This window comes from Camponotus floridanus, unplaced genomic scaffold (assembly GCF_003227725.1).
Source record: "Camponotus floridanus strain SB8 unplaced genomic scaffold, Cflo_v7.5 scaffold99, whole genome shotgun sequence".
In the NCBI taxonomy this organism is placed as follows: domain Eukaryota; kingdom Metazoa; phylum Arthropoda; class Insecta; order Hymenoptera; family Formicidae; genus Camponotus; species Camponotus floridanus.
In genome coordinates, this window is record NW_020229870.1 from 854,277 (window position 1) to 870,557 (window position 16,281).

General features: G+C 36.8%; 1 protein-coding gene across 1 annotated transcript in view; it reads right to left on the reverse strand.

Annotated features, from left to right (window-relative positions):
* Positions 1–16,281, reverse strand: part of LOC105249968 (single Ig IL-1-related receptor) — a 137,985-nt gene that overhangs the window by 16,285 nt on the left and 105,419 nt on the right. Inside the window, exon 3 of the mRNA XM_025415145.1 lies at positions 15,761–15,974. Coding sequence (XP_025270930.1) covers positions 15,761–15,974 — 214 coding nt within the window. The remainder of the gene's footprint in view (positions 1–15,760; positions 15,975–16,281) is intronic.

The window sequence follows — 16,281 nt, forward strand, 5'->3', positions numbered from 1 at the left end:
TCTCCGCAATTTACCAGCCACGCCGGCCAAATAAATCGCGTGCGCTCTCGCGATATCCGTGGCATGACACAGTCGATAATAGATCGAGGGGAAGAGGGTAGCTGAGCTCTCCGTCTCTTTCGCAAGTCGTGTCAGGCGAGGATGCTGGAGTTCCATATACACCGTGAGCATTTCGTTGCAAGAGGCTTTTCGTCAAATCCGCTTTGAAGAGATCCTTGAAATTTTAAGTCAGCGGAAAAAAGGCCATGAACGTTCGAACGTCGTCGCCGAATCGATGCTTGAAATATATATTATTCGAAGATCGTTGCGATTTAGAGTGATTATGTGCCCTAGACCTTATATTGGGTATCCCTTCCAGGTATCGCGGCGGCTTTTTATTCGATTAAACTGACGCAAGCATCATCGATTCATTTCTACGAACGCTATAAATTCCTGCTCGTTAAATTGATTAAAACTATTCCAATTGATGGCAGTATATATACGTCGAATTTTCATGGTCAATAGCTTCCGGCGCTGATCGATTGATCGAAAAACTGAGTGTCGAAAAAAATATATCGCATAATATGTATTATATGTATCGATTAAAATATATAGATAAGATTTATTTTTTACGTGTAAATAAATTTGCATATAAGAATATTTTAAGATTGTGATAAAAGTTAACACTGATATTATTATTTATGATTTTTTAAATATTAGCGAAGAAATATTATACGAATCGATAATTAAAAATATATAAATGGTTTGAAACGATGATTTTAATTATTTTTCATCAGGAAATTAAAAAACGATCTTTTTTTATATATCTATGTAACGTAATTTGTTTTATTTTGGTCTTTTAATCGAATGAAATTTATGATTGACAATAGAATAGAAAAATATTGGAAAAAGTACAATGAAATATTGACTAAAATAATAGAAAGTAAAAAATTTATAGTTTGTTTATCAATTTAATCTAGTTAATAGTTTTTTAATCAATTTAGTAACAGATTAATCGATACATATATATGTACATATGTATATAAAATTAGAAGCTATATAATTATGATATTATGTTCATAATATACAATACAATTGTAATACGCACATATAATATTATATAATAATATAAACTATATAATATATAAATGTAAAAAGTGTAACAATAGTGATTATGTAACGTAATGAATAAAAAAGTGATTAATACATTGTTTATCACAATAGTAGTTTTTACATTGGTCTACGCAATTGCTTGCACTGCAATATCGTGTAGTTTCTCTTTTAAAGATTAGTTGGCCGCAATTAACGGTTAATTGCCGGCACAATTGTCGCAATTATTGCTCGATACGGAGCGTTAGAAGCGGTCTTTTTACTTAGAAAATTTCGCATCATGCTCGTTTGGCGAACGCGATCGTGTGACACGATATCGAGTTCCGATTGAGTTCGATTCGTATCCAATTTTAGTATCCGTGTCACCGATATATATCTAATTTTTCCACGTCGAGTTGCATTTATAGACATGCATTTTAATGCTCGTTTCTCGGAATAGACGATCGATTGCGTTTGGAAATGAAGAATTCTCTTTTTTCGCGCATTATTTTATAAATATACATATACAAATATTTCGAAAGCGCATTAGAATATAATCGCGATAAGTTAAACGGAATATTATAAATTCTCAAAATTTATAATAATTAAAAATATCCTTGCAAACAAATAAATATAAAAATACCAAGAAAATATTTTTAAAAATATTGTTTTTATTTCAGGAACAAATCGCTTTTTCAGTTTGAAAGTTTATTCCGATTATAATATCCCCTCGAGTCCAAATAATTCGCGTACGTAAGAGACTTACTTTTTAATAACGAGAAAAAAAGTTAATTAGATATAATCGGACAAATTAGATGAAATATCTTGCGTAAGCGTGATGCCATAATTACTATAATCGCAATTTGCATTAGTGACAAAATAAATCACTCAGGAAGCGGAGAACGCAAAGTGCACGTGTATAAATAAAAAATAAGCAGTCCTTATCTCCGCATCAAGGGAAGCGTCACGTGAGAAACACGTGCAACGTAAGTGCGAAAGCAAATTGGTTGTAGAACGAGATGCGTCGCGTGACAAATTAGCACGTTCGCGGGGGAGGGAAAGGATAATTATTCACGCGCCGTGTTTTCTCTCTCCTTTCCCCTCCGCCCTCTCACCTTCCTTCGTTCGAACGATAATATCCCGCGATTAACGGATGCGTTTAAATCCCATAAACTTGACAGTCGAAATCGGAACAAGCGCACCGATAATGCCCGATCGCTAATTTAATCGAGCAAATCGCGCGTAAATCGATCATATTAGCGAACGAGCTCGACCCGCTCGAAATGGCGAAATGTCCGGTATTAAGCCTCGTCTGCGAATTAACAATGACATGTTTTATTATAAACGACGAGATTCGTCCGGGTTTGGCGAGAATGCGAAATACCTCGAGACGTACATAACGATTTATTTATCGATTTGATTTCTGAGAGCGAGCGAAAATTTAAAGCTATAAAATTATTCCGCGCTATTTAATATTGACAAGATTAATCCTTAAATAATTATTCAGATTAATAATATATTTATTATATATTTTTTTATATTTTATTTTATTTATCTTTTAAATAATTTTTCTCTCATTTCGTGTATTTTTTGCAGGAATCTGTTTAAGATTTCAATTATTAAGACTTCAACGTATTCAGAAATAGCTACTTCGATTGCGCTATTCTTTTCCAAAATATTGAAAAATTGCGTTAATTCTTCTCTCGTTTTTTCCCGTTCGCGTTCATTTTGTTCCATTCGTCGCTCGCCTTTTTTGACCCTATTCTCCAACCATTAATGTGTCGAATCTCGCGCTGCTCGCCAGCTTTTTTTCCTCCCTCTTCCGCCCCGCAGGGCGGATTACATGGCATTTTCGCTACGAGCAATCGATAATCTCGTCCTATTGAAGAGAAAAATAGTTTCGTTCGACGAGCGTAATCTACGAATCCAGGGAGGACGGGGGAGGAATTGGAGCGGAGAGGAAAATGGGGATAGCGACGATAGGAAATGAGTAACGAATTTCAAACAGAATATAAAAAAAGTATCGAGAAATGTAGAAAAAATAAATTCCAACAAAAAACAAAGTAATTTACAGAAATTAATCGAATAAATGATGATTTTCGTTGGGAATTTGTAAAAAAAATTAGAATCTCTGTGAATTTTTAACGAGCTATTTTCATTTATTAATGTGAGTCTATATAATTTAAAATTAAATTTTCTCTTTATTTTGCATCTTTTCAACAATTTAAATGTATATATTTTTTCTCTGAATCTTTTTAATAATTGTAAAAAATTAAAATATGTATTGTTTTTTTTTTTTTGATAATGACAAAGATATGTATATTAAATGATAGTTTACGTGATTATTGAATAATGATTGTGTAATCTCTGACTTGTCCAATCTATGTCGATTCTATCTTGAATTGTCGAGCGCGCGCGAGTACTTTATTTCGCTCGTTCTCTTTTTCCCCTTTTCATTTTACCAAGAATCGGCATTAAGCCCATTGTCGAGTTCGATATACGTTGGATGAGTTTTAATTAAACCCCAATGACTGCGCGCGCGTCCTCTTTTACTCGCGAGGCTCATCTTCGACATCTTGATTAATTAAATCCCCCAGAGATTACAATGAGTGCGCAACCCAACGTTTTATTGTAGAAGGATATCAATAGCACAATGTTGACATAAAAGTGGGTCGAATAAAAATCTGAAAGGGATAGAAGACAATTGAGAGAATAAAATCGTAAAATTATATCTTTATTACTCGACTATCTCGTCAAAGAAGAATACCGCGATGCATATGCGATTTTTTTACTGACACTTTTACGTTATTCCTAAAATGTTATTGTCATTGTCATTTTTATTATCATACTCATTATTTATCAAGTTCCAGCAAGTTTCTTAACATAAAAGGCTTATCTTTAAAGAGTATCTTAAATCCTGCATATTTAAAAAAAATGGAGATTACGCGTTCCAAAGCGTATCCGTGGCGCTTTATATCGCGTAATCTCCATTTTCATAGTGGAAAAATAAGCTCGCCCGGAAAAATAAGCTCTCCTCATTTTTTCGCAATAATCTCCACCCCCGTTTTATATCCCGGCCACTCTTTTTATACGCTTCCGAACCCCGTTCCATCCCGCTAACGCGCTATCGTGCGCGATTCCGGAATAAATAAACTTATTCCATCAATCTCTATCTTAAAAAGACTGCGCGACGAGTCGCATCCTTTTTCCCCCCCTCCCCCTCCCCCTCCCGCTTGTCGTTACTTTCTCAAAGCTCAAGAGAGACGACGGTCTGGCGATAGACCGAATTACCGGCTGCTGTGAGTAGATACGGCGGAATATCGACGGTCGCATTCGCCCTCCCCCATAAATCTTGTCTTGCCTAGAGACTACAGATAGAGATGAATTACTCGGTCCTCGGTGGCGCGCAAAGCGCGGCTCTATTAATGCAGATTGCATTCGAATGCAAAATCGGAATGCGGATTATAATACCTCCCCATCCCCCTCCCGGGGCCCCACCCCCGCCCGCCGACCGTTCGCAATTACGATTAACGCGAATGGCATTCTTGTAAACGTGTACGAAATGTTAAATGTTAGTCGGTATAAAATGCATAATAATATGCGTTGTATATTACATTATACACGGATATTGCAACGATATATATATACTGATATTAAAATATAAAATATTAAAAAAAGAAAGAGAGAGACAGAGAGACAGAGAGAATATGATAAGAGGATAATAGAGAATGTAATAAAAAAATATGCATTATCTATTTCATGTTATTGTGCAATAAATCTAATGTTTACACAAGCACGTGAGATTAGCATTTTTATGAATTATAAAACATCTTCTTTTTAAAATTCACTAAGTACCTTATTTACGTCGTTGCAAATTAGATTAATTCAATCTTTTCAAAGTAACAATATCCAACCTTGAAGAGATTAATATAAACTCGCGCGCGCTGATAATTATTCCTGGAAATTATACCGCTCTCGTTATCAAATGACGGTGACCAATCAACTGATGATTACGAGCATCATCGCGTGTCACGTTTTGCCGACAATAATTCTGCTGTTGCATTATTATTCATGTCTTTCCTGCAGGATTACGGCCCGTTTAGCGTATCAATCTCGTGCCGCATGAAATGTCGCGGGAAATGTATAACTTACGATCATCAATCAACAGGATTGAGTTCTTTAACCCCTGATTATATCATCAAAAAATATAACTGAAATTATCTTAGAGTTAATATTTAAAAATGTATGAACGTTCTTAATCAAATCTTGGACTTCTTGAATTAAAGAAGACGCAAAGGAAGTGAAATTTGCGAAATAATAATCCGATAATAATAATAATTAACCAAAAATAACTGTGTAATATTACATTACACAGTTATTTTAGACATGGCCTGTGAGACAAAATTATCATTTTATCGTTTTAATCATTTGCAAAATTTATCTAGAAATTTTATTTAAGAGTTCAAATTAAAAATACACTTGTAATTTAATTTGAATTTATATACTTATCTTCCTCTCACCCCCCCTTTCTCTCTTTCTTCTCGCATATTCATGAAAATTCAATTAAAAATTCATTCTCATCAACTTCCGATCGAATCGTGCTTTTCACGGAACGACTCGAGCCTTCTCCTTGATAAATAAGGATCATCATGGTGGTTGCGCACATGATGAAGTAGACGGGACAAGTTTGGCAGAGGAGCTACAAATTTCTAGAGGCTGCATAGCTCATAGCGATATCCCGGGCGCGAGGCCCATAAACTCGCGCCATTAATCATTTCTCCGGGTGGAGTGCATATTACCACAAGGGGTTCTCAACCGATCGGTCGGTGATGAGTTATCGATATTACGTGCGACTCCTACCAATAACCGATACCGGGTTAGTAAACGACGAGCGAGCTTTATGATCGAAATTTGTACAGGGCTATGTCTTAACAAGACGTATAGCGCTTCGAAGGAATCTCGCGAGGACTTTGACGAGAGTAACGAGAAGATGTATGATTGTTGACGCTGCACTATGCGCGAGATGAAAACCAAATAATTATCTTCTCTTATAAAACTCAAAGTTATACCACGCAGAAAAAGATGTAAGGAAAAACCAAGAAAATTATTTGATAAAAATATAATAATAATAAGTTGAAAGAATACATTCGAAAAGCTTTGGAATTTTAATTGCATTTTATTTATCATTTACCTCGTGCAATTAAAAGTATATTTCTCTTCTGGTCTTTCTTATAATTTGATTTGTTTCTTTAATGTTTAGATGTTTGATTCTCTGCGACGTTATTTTCTTAATGATGCAAGGATTAGAAGATTCGCGTTAAATTTAATTAAATTAATTACTATCTTCCTCTCTGTTGGAATCATATAAACAACATAATTATAGAAATGATTAAATTTGCATTACTATTAATTACAAAGTATAATTACAATTTGAAAAATATGTTTATAATTCAACGTTTAATCAGAAATTTAAAACAATTGATTCGGACTGTCATTTTTTTTCTCTCGATCACTCTCGATTTATTCTGCAGGAAAAACGTGGAGTTGGGTTCCGCAATTTTTCTAGGACAGGTTTCCAGGAGAGGTTTATCGTTATCGACGAGAGAACAGCATTGCAGAGCTGTTGCTTGCCGAGCCGCGAAAAGGCCGATCGTCCAGCCATGAAACGCGATTTCGTCGCTCCAACGCACAGTGGCATCTCCCCTTCCTCCTCTCTCTTTCTCGATGAAAATCTGACGAAAAAAATACTTATCGGCTTTCTATTGAGTCCCAGTCTACATCATTCACGGAGAGAATCGCGGTAAAAATAAACCTGAGAAAATATGTAAATATCAAGCTTTACATTTAATCTATTAAATTGTGAGATAATTGCTGACAAGTTTAAATTCAGACATGATAAATGTGTTATGACGAATGTGTAATTCATATTTTAAGATACATAAGAGTAAACGTTTTCATTCTGTTTATTCTTTTCCATGAATTTACTTTGTATCAAGGCTAACAACTAGATAATCTCGTGGCGGAGAAAGAGGCGGCAAAAATTCTTGTGGAAATGCGAGATTGTCCTACGACAAGACGCATAAATTTCTGCGATGATGGCAGTTAACTCGATAAATTAAACAATAGCGAGAGATTAATAATGACGCAAATATCGACGAGCGAAATTCCCAACGGTGCCGCATCTTGTTGTCGAAATACCATCGATATTCCGATGGTGGCTCATTGGCCAGTAACCTGCGATGCGATTAATATCAATTTATGCGGATCGAACTTTATCATATTCGCTGACGCGACGCGAAAGAGACCGTTTTCCCGACTGTTCCTATTTATTTGAAAATACACAATCGAAGATAATGATGCATTTTTTCTCTACCGGAAATATCATCTTGCTTCTGTGTATTACTCAATTTCGTTGATTTATCGATTTACAAATTTGAAATACGATTAATATCAATTTATGTTATTCGAGCTTATCAAACGTATTTATTAAATTACATACATACAAACGAAAATATTTTCCGATAAGTATCAATTGACGCAAAACTATGAAATTTGAGAGAATGTAAAATTGCAATGAATAAGAAGGATTTAATTCTGATATATATATCAATGACAAATTGATAAATCAATTCAAGACAAGATTTCAATTTCCCAAGATATTATAGATAAAGTCTTTTACAAAATGAGATCATTTTCGATAGAAATTTAACTGCATCATTTTATTAATATAGAATTTTTGAAATATTGTAAAAGCGAAGATAAATGACAAAAGAATCTCAAACAATTAGAAATTAATTTTTTACTTAACCAATTAAGAAAAATTGGAATAGATTATCTTATTCAAACTTTAAAGTGAAAATTTGATAGACATAAAAATTGTAAAAATAAATGTGCTTTTGATAGAAGTTTTAAGCAATAAATTATTCTACTAACTGAAAATTAAATAAAAAGCTTTTATCCAACTTTTATATCTGAACTGACTTTTATAATTGATCTTTATCTGAATTTCAATCAAAATCAGCAGATAAAATTACACGTTATATTCGAGAAATAGCAAATATCTCGAAAAATTGATCATAGTATATAACTTTCTTCGATTACACATTATTATATTAAGTTACATTAATATAATATTTATAAAAAGAGCAGACAGCATTTTCCTTCAATTTAACAATAACATTTTGCTGAACGCAATATGCGTTCCACACAGCTACCGCAGAATCGCGCATAACTCCGAAATACGTCACACCATTTGCCACGTGTAAAAACAAAAAGCTGTTCCGAACAAAAGCAAACTGCCTGCTCAATGGGGACGTCCAGATTTTCCGTGTTTTCTGCCGAAATTTTCCCGTGCACTAGGTCCGTAGAATTTTTCAACTCTTTCCAGCGAGCTTGAAATGGCGAGTAACTCGACCATATCTACAGGGTGCCTAAAAAATCACTCTTTTTCTCCGAAATGAAAATTTTAAAGAGTTATAAAGGATGACAATTTGTTTAATAATCGCACATAAAAAGGTGACAAAAATAATCATTTTTATTATCGACTAAATTCTCATTTTAATATAAGATTAATTCTTTTATTATTTTAAATTTTATTTTATTTCAGCACTTTAATTCTTCTTTTTTAGTTGTGATTATTTCATCAATATTAATCTTATCGTTAAATTGTTTATCTCAACAGAAAACACTCATTTCTAATTCAAGACATTTATAACGTGCAGGTGTTTAAAATTGGAGAGAATATATTCTCAAGTTTGTTTAAAAAAAAAATCAACTGTAAATTTTTTCTATGTGCGATCTCCGTTAGTTTGAGGCCACTCCGTATATCTACCAGATAGTCCCTCTGCGACAATTCAGAATATTTTTCAAACGCTACATCTCACGAATACCGACGACATTTACGCTCATAAGGTTTCATTATATGGCGCTTTCGCCAGCGCGAACATATACGACTGCCTTCTGGATCTTTGAAAAGATCGATGTCGCACCAGACAATGTTTCTCGGACTTTTCATGCGCCTCTCTCTATTTTCCTTCTCACTCTTTACAACTGTGAAGAGTACGGTTGGAAATGCGTCAGCAGTTTTCTTCCCATCGCTGAAGGATCGCGTAATAGAAGCGAAGTGACTTGGAAAACCGTTTGGATTCGTTCGCCATGATTTCGCGAAGAAGTGTCAAAAAGTCGTAAGATTATCTCGTAAAGATAACGTACTAGATATCTATCTTAAGAGGGATGATATCTTAAGAGATTCTGAATTTCTCTTGAAATGTAAAAAAAAAAGTTCTCTCCTTTTTCCTCCATCTCTTTTTAAGTGCAAAAAAAGTACAGTAGAATTAAAAGTTATACCTATTATTTTCATTTATTTCAAATTTCCAAATATTGCATCTTTTACTAATATTCACGTTATTTTGTAGTATATAAAAATCGGTTATTACTTGCATTAGAAATTTATTCTTTTATTAAGTTCAATTAAAATTTATGTTTTTTTATTAATGTTTTTTTTATTAAAATTCATGTTTTTTTTATTAATGTTCGAAACGACTTGTTAAACTTTATCTTTTCTACGAATGAACGAAGGATCGTAATACGTTGTATGGATAAAATCTTATTTAATGGAGAAGATTGGCGATTGTGCCGAAGGAATCACACAGCATTATCTTAACGAATTTATTCGGCGCTTAATGAGCTGACTACATTATCCCTTCGACGCTCCTATCCCGGGGAGCCCTTTCCCTCTCCCCCTCCCCTCTCTCTCCCTTTCTCTCTCTTCGCGAGCCGTCTGTAAACATCTCGATTGCCATTATCCAGTAACCCTTGAGAGAACCTAACTCAGTTTCACCCTCATCTCACCGCGGACGAGGCGGCCACTTAAAAATGGCGGCGCGTCATCCGGCGACCCACGAAAAAGGAACGATCAAAGGGAGAGGCGGGAGAGAGCGTGAGGGAGAAGACACGAGGGTATCATTAGAGTAATGACGGACCTCGAGGAGAGACCGCAGAAACAGTGGAAAGATACCCGCGAGTTTCTTGCCTCGCACGAGCTTCGTCCCCTTCATCGTCGTCATTTTTGCAGGAATGGATCACTCGTCGAGGAATGTTAGAAATGAATTGAAGAAGAAAACCTGATGACGCTTGTTTTTTACGCGTGCATTTTTCCAACGAAAATGTACCAAAATGAACGAGGTAGTGACATCATTATTGCCAGAGATTAATCTGTGATTTCGAGAAATTAAACGAGAATGGAGGAAAAGTTTTGACGAGGAAGGAGAGAAGATTTTTCAGATTCGCGAGGTATCCAACATTTTTCTAATATCCGAGGTTCTCCAAATCTGGGCGAGGGGATCTAGAAAGTCGATGATGCAAGGCCTTAGAAATCCGATGCAAGAAGTCGGGAGAATCACGAGCGGCACGAAGACGATCTCACGACCGCAATCCCAGGGCCCGATGCCCCGATGGAGAGAGAATCGCGAGAGCTCATGCCCGTCCCTCCCGCGACGCGAAATAATCCGTTTCTCCCTCCGCCCTCCCTCTCCCTATCTCTTTCTCGATCGAAACCTCACCTGGCTGCGAGTTTGTCCCGCCGTTATTACGTGTATAATGCGCTGCACGGTGGGATTTCGCAAAAAAAGGCTAATCGACGGGCCCGAGAGGCGTGGCGCGACCGAGGGGCATCGTCGACCGGGCCTGGCGGGGCCCGGTGAGGCTCGACGGCGAAGCGAAAACGCTTTCGCGGAACGACTGGTCGGCGGGATGTCAATTGAAACGACGGGAACTCGGCAATTTACTTTCCTTCGTCCTTTTGCAACCCGGTTTCCCCCGCGCGTTCGACTCTAAGAAAGCTGGAGCTCTTTCAACATGCGCGTCATTTGCTCGTCAGATTTCTCCTCCCGACATGCTCGCGCGAAAAAACCCTCCAGTTGCAAAACGTTCGCTGGAAGAGTATGGGTCCTTAAATAAGCGAGTCACTTAAAATATCTTATTATTATTTTTGCCGCATTTTTGGATATATTTTAATGTGAGCCAAATGTCGCCAAATCTCTGAATTATTCTCGATAATTGGTAAATTTCTCAATCAAAATTTCAAACATATTTATATCTGAATTATACAAGATTTTATACGAAATTTATTCTCGCAATTAATACACTCAGATCTTTAAATATTGAATCGTTAAAACACATATTTTTATTCATCAATAATTTAATTTTTTTTCTTTTAAAACAAATAAATTGGATATTTAATAAATGATTAAACTTTAAAATAAATATATTCATATCTCTTGAAATGTAAAAGATATTTTAAATTAATCTTAATTAATTTCACTTTAACAATGTACAAGAAAATTACAATAAATAAATAATAATATACATTTCTTTTCTCTCGAAAAAAATTTATGTTGTAAAAATTATAGTCGTATAAAATTCTATACCTTTTGTGTGGACATTTATAATTCACAGAAATTTCCGTCTATTTAAAAGCCATCGTTTTATACGAGATAAGCTGATATTTCAAGCCACTTTTAATCCGGACGAGACTTTAATCTCCGAAACGATTTCATCCTCACACACACACACACACACATACATCAGAAGAACTGCAATTCATTATCTCGCGCGAATAATCCTTTTTGCGCACGGATCGAACTGCGACGTCATATCCGCCGTAATCGCAGGCAGAAAATGTAAATACGTCTTTCTTCGTCTCGTCAACTGGCAAGACGATTAAATCAAGGTAGCGATAAATTAGCAATCAACTTGGCTTTCGCGCGAGAATTTTCCTTGATTTCAAATAATTCAAGAAGATGGACGAATTAATAAGATAGCCAAGTCCATCTTGGATTATCCGTAATTGTATCAAATTAATTTCTAAACATTTCAATTCGAAAGAAGAATTAAATAAAATCGTTTACCTATCAAACAACGATTTAAATTCTTTAATTGCCTTATATTATATTTAATATTAACATTTTTTTCTTTTTTCATTCTTTATTTTATTTTAATTTCTGATTTACCTTCCATTGCAAACATGTAGAAAACAGCTCTCGGAAGGAGAATTGACTCGTTTTCGCGTTTCAAGACATACGGTTGCTTGCGTTTCGCAAACAGGCCGATGCGACTCGTTTCGGTTATTGCGTCCCGCCGAACGCACGAGGATGCAGTTTACGTCGCGTGACTGTTTAATCATGCTACATTGTCTCCATATGGCGCGGTCATGCAACATGCATGCAACACGCGCGTCGCTCCATTCGGCTGTCATAAACGTCATACTGTTGCCTTTGGCCGTTCCGCCGTGTCTCGTATGTCATATCTACCTGCGCCTACCGGTGCAGCCACGCACGTCGAATTGCAAGGGAGGCGAAGGGGGATGGTCTAGGACATCGAACGCTGGCCACTAATTGGAGGGACAGGTTTGCGGGACAATTTCGCGAAATTTCCCCGCGAGACGTATCTCCCCCCTCCTCCCCCTTATCCTTCCCCCTGCTTTCGTGAGGAACGCGATAGGAAGCGCATCTGCGACAAACGCGATTACGCAGCCGGAATTTGGAATTATTGCGCAAACCACCTTAATGACCCTTACAATAGGATACATCGATATAATGAATTATTCATTTCTATTATTATTGTTATATTAGTATTATTACACAGTAAAAAATTGTGTGTCCATATGTTAAAATTTTCTTGTGTTATCACGTTTTGATTAGTACTTTAATGTAAAATTCACATACAACCTATATGTTATTATTTTTATAATCTTTTCATATGTTACATTTATGTCAACTTCATAACTTAATTCTTTATACATGTCTCTCAGAAATGGAATATTATTTTGAGTATTTTTAATATAATCAATTACTATTATATGTTAATCAACCTTTTTTTACGAGTTATTGTAACTATTTTTTCATCTAATTTTTAATTAATTTGTAGGTTATTTTTACATTACACTTAAAGTCACGATAACAAAAATAAATGCAAAGTATTGTGTCAATTATTTAACATTTTTAGTCTGTCAATAAGTAAATAACATATGACGAGTGATTATTTTAACTTAAAATTTAGAGTGGACTTTTTGGGACATGTGAAAAATATTGTAATTAACATATTATTTTTTACTGTGTATTATTGTCAATAATATTATAATCTCCTTCTGTCAAATTGCATTCTCTTGATAGAAAAATCCTACGGCGAAAAATTCTCTTTTAAAAAAGAAAAACTAAAAGTTTCATCTTCGTTCTCGAGAGTAATAAACTTTTTCCACTCTCGCCATCGATGGTCTGTTTTTGGTATCACACAGGTACAAGTACGAGGAAGCAGTCTCCTCCTACGTCAGAAAACCACTGGGTGGAGCTAATACTCGGCCGTCATTCTTATTGCATTCCTGGGCGCAGCTTTGTTTTAATAACTGCGTCGCCGACACGACTGCCGCTTCTCGACACGCGGGTGTTAATTAAATTTAATAATCCGACCTCTTGTGCGCGCGAATCCCCGGAATTCGCGAGCTCTTGTCGTTCCTCCCCGCCAAGTCCTTTCCCGAACGCACTTCTCCCTCTCTCTCTTTCTCGTTTCCGCTTTCCGAACGTGTTCACCCTCTCTCCGCCCTTGTAAGCTAGTACTAGAATCCTTATCTCGAGACAATGGGCGTCATCAATTCTGTCAAGAACGTGGCATTTCGACTCGCTCCCAAGCGACACTAAGATTAATCCCAGAATGTGTCGCGCAATTCCATTGAATCGACATATGACGATATGATGATGACATTTTCAATTATTTCATGTAAATTATCGTGCGAAATCGAGAAATAAATAATGGACAAAAATAAGAAATGAAAAAAAAATTGCTGGAAAATTACAAAGCAATACATTTTTGATCTTTTATTTCGTTCATAATATTCCATATGCTTTAATATTTTCCTTTATTTCTTTGTGGATAAAGTTAAAAGCGTTACATTTCCTGAAAATTGTATCCCCTTTTATTCGTATCAACTATGTATTTCTCTCTGAAAAAGGAATTAAATTCGATTTTAAACGCCATACATTTTTGTTTTTGTTAGATTAAAATTCACTCGCAGAGACAATAGTATTAATATTTCATTTCATTCATCGCCATTATTATAATTATGCGACTGATTGTGAAATATCTCGCCAATTTTCAGGCGTCATTTATTATGCTTTATTCGAAATGGGGGAGAGATGGCTTCTCTTTGCATATTTCTCTTTATTCCTCTGACTTTCGGAAGATTTCTATAAACGACACTCGGCGCGCGTCCAAGACAGGGGAGTGGGTTGTTATTGTTAAAATAAATCTTACTCCGTATCTCGCCCTGTTCCGACTCTCCCCTCGGCCCTTGCGGGTTAACTCAATTTCCCCGTTGCCGGTGTAAACCACCGGCGCTCGCCGCTGATGTAAAGTCTACTTTACACGAAACAACGACGTTCGGCCCGCGCGAGCGAGATGTACAGGCGGCGAATCCCGACCACTAATTAAGAGACGCGCCGCGCGCGGCTCGTTCGCGCTCGGGGAATTCGGGGTTGGTCTCGCCCCCGCCTTGAGAGACGAATGCGCTCGTTTCGCGAACGCGTAGTCTCTTCGGGGAGTCCATTACGCCACCCGGCATACATTCCCGCTCTTAACATTAACAACGGACAGCGGATTTCCCGTTGTCTTGCGAATTACAAAAGTCGTCAGATCTGCGGGGCTCAATTATTCCTGCATTTTTCCCGAGAGACCGAATCTACTTATTCGTCTGACGCTGAATACATTTTTTAAGGCTAATTACGTTTCCTTGTTTCGAAACATTGTTCTCGACAACTTCCAATCTGTATATTCTCATCGACATTAAATTTCCCTAGTCTGTCTTTTATCTCGGCGTAATGTAAAACAAGATCGAAATTGATAAGGCGTGAGACGAAAATTGCCGGATCGATGGAAGTCTCCTCGCTCTTGGCAATCCTCGCACATGGGGTCTTCGAGGTTCAAGATACAAGGATCGAAGCAACGACAATGATGACGCCTCGAAGAATCTGTGGGCCTCCAGGATCCAATTATCCGGAGCAAAATAAAATTGCAACGGCACGAACGCCCATACGCGTTGCATGTCCCGGGCCCGGGGAGTAATTTCGCCCGTAATGCCCCGATGTATGTTGTCGAGCTCCGCCGTGTGGTTTCGCCGTGTTTACCACGGCGATGTGCCGTGACGGCGCATCGCCGGGAAAATTGAGTTACGAGAGATAAAATGAGGGAGAGAGCCGGAGAGAGTAGTTCTATGTCGCGAGCTCTGCATCGTTGCATCCGACAAGGCTGAAGAGCTCTAGAAGAACCGTGGCGTGCAAGTCGAATATTCGCGCATTGCCTTAAACAAGGTGCGCTCGACAGCCTTCGACATCGAATTCGCATATCCTGCTCAGCTGATTCGAGCGTTGACATTTCCGAGCTTCAAATCCTCGCTCTCGACTCAAAATCTCTCCAGAGTTTCGACGTTTATCTTTATCATGGTTTTTTTAAGCGGTTCTTTCTTCTTAATTCTAATTTTAAACAATTCTTCCTAATTCTAGAGCACTTTAAATCTTTCCCTTTTTTTAACTCTTATAATTATTTAATTATAATATTATAATATTTAATTATAATATTGAATAATTATTATAATTAATATTTTTAAATTGTTTCAATGCTGCGCTGTTAATTATTGTCGACTTACCGGGATACCCTGTTCTGCGCTATCCTACCGTGGCTGGGAAGCGTCATGTTGCTGTCGCTTTTCGACCAAGTGACGGAGTTCTTGGCGTCGGGTAACTCGACCTTGCCCAGATAAGCCTCGCAGAAGAGCCTCGCTGTACCTCCCAGGGGTACCAACTGTGAAGCTGGCCTGTAGGTGGGTAGAGGTTTCCCTGTATAGATTCCGGATTCTTCATCTGCAATTCAAATTGCACGTCTATGTTGAATATAAATGACGATACTTGTATAAATATGTATAATTATCACGATATATAATTAATTTATACGTGTACATTGACGCGTGCATAATTTCTCCATTCTTCTCGAAATGGACAGATAAATATTTCAGAAGACAGCCCGTCGCTTTCGGCGATATTTACTGGCGCTCGATGATTAATGCCCTTAATGTAGAGAATATAATGAATCGTACGAAAAATGTGAAAATCATTTTAATATCGCCTCGCATTACCGCAGTCTCGGCACATCGCCATGAATTACGACTGG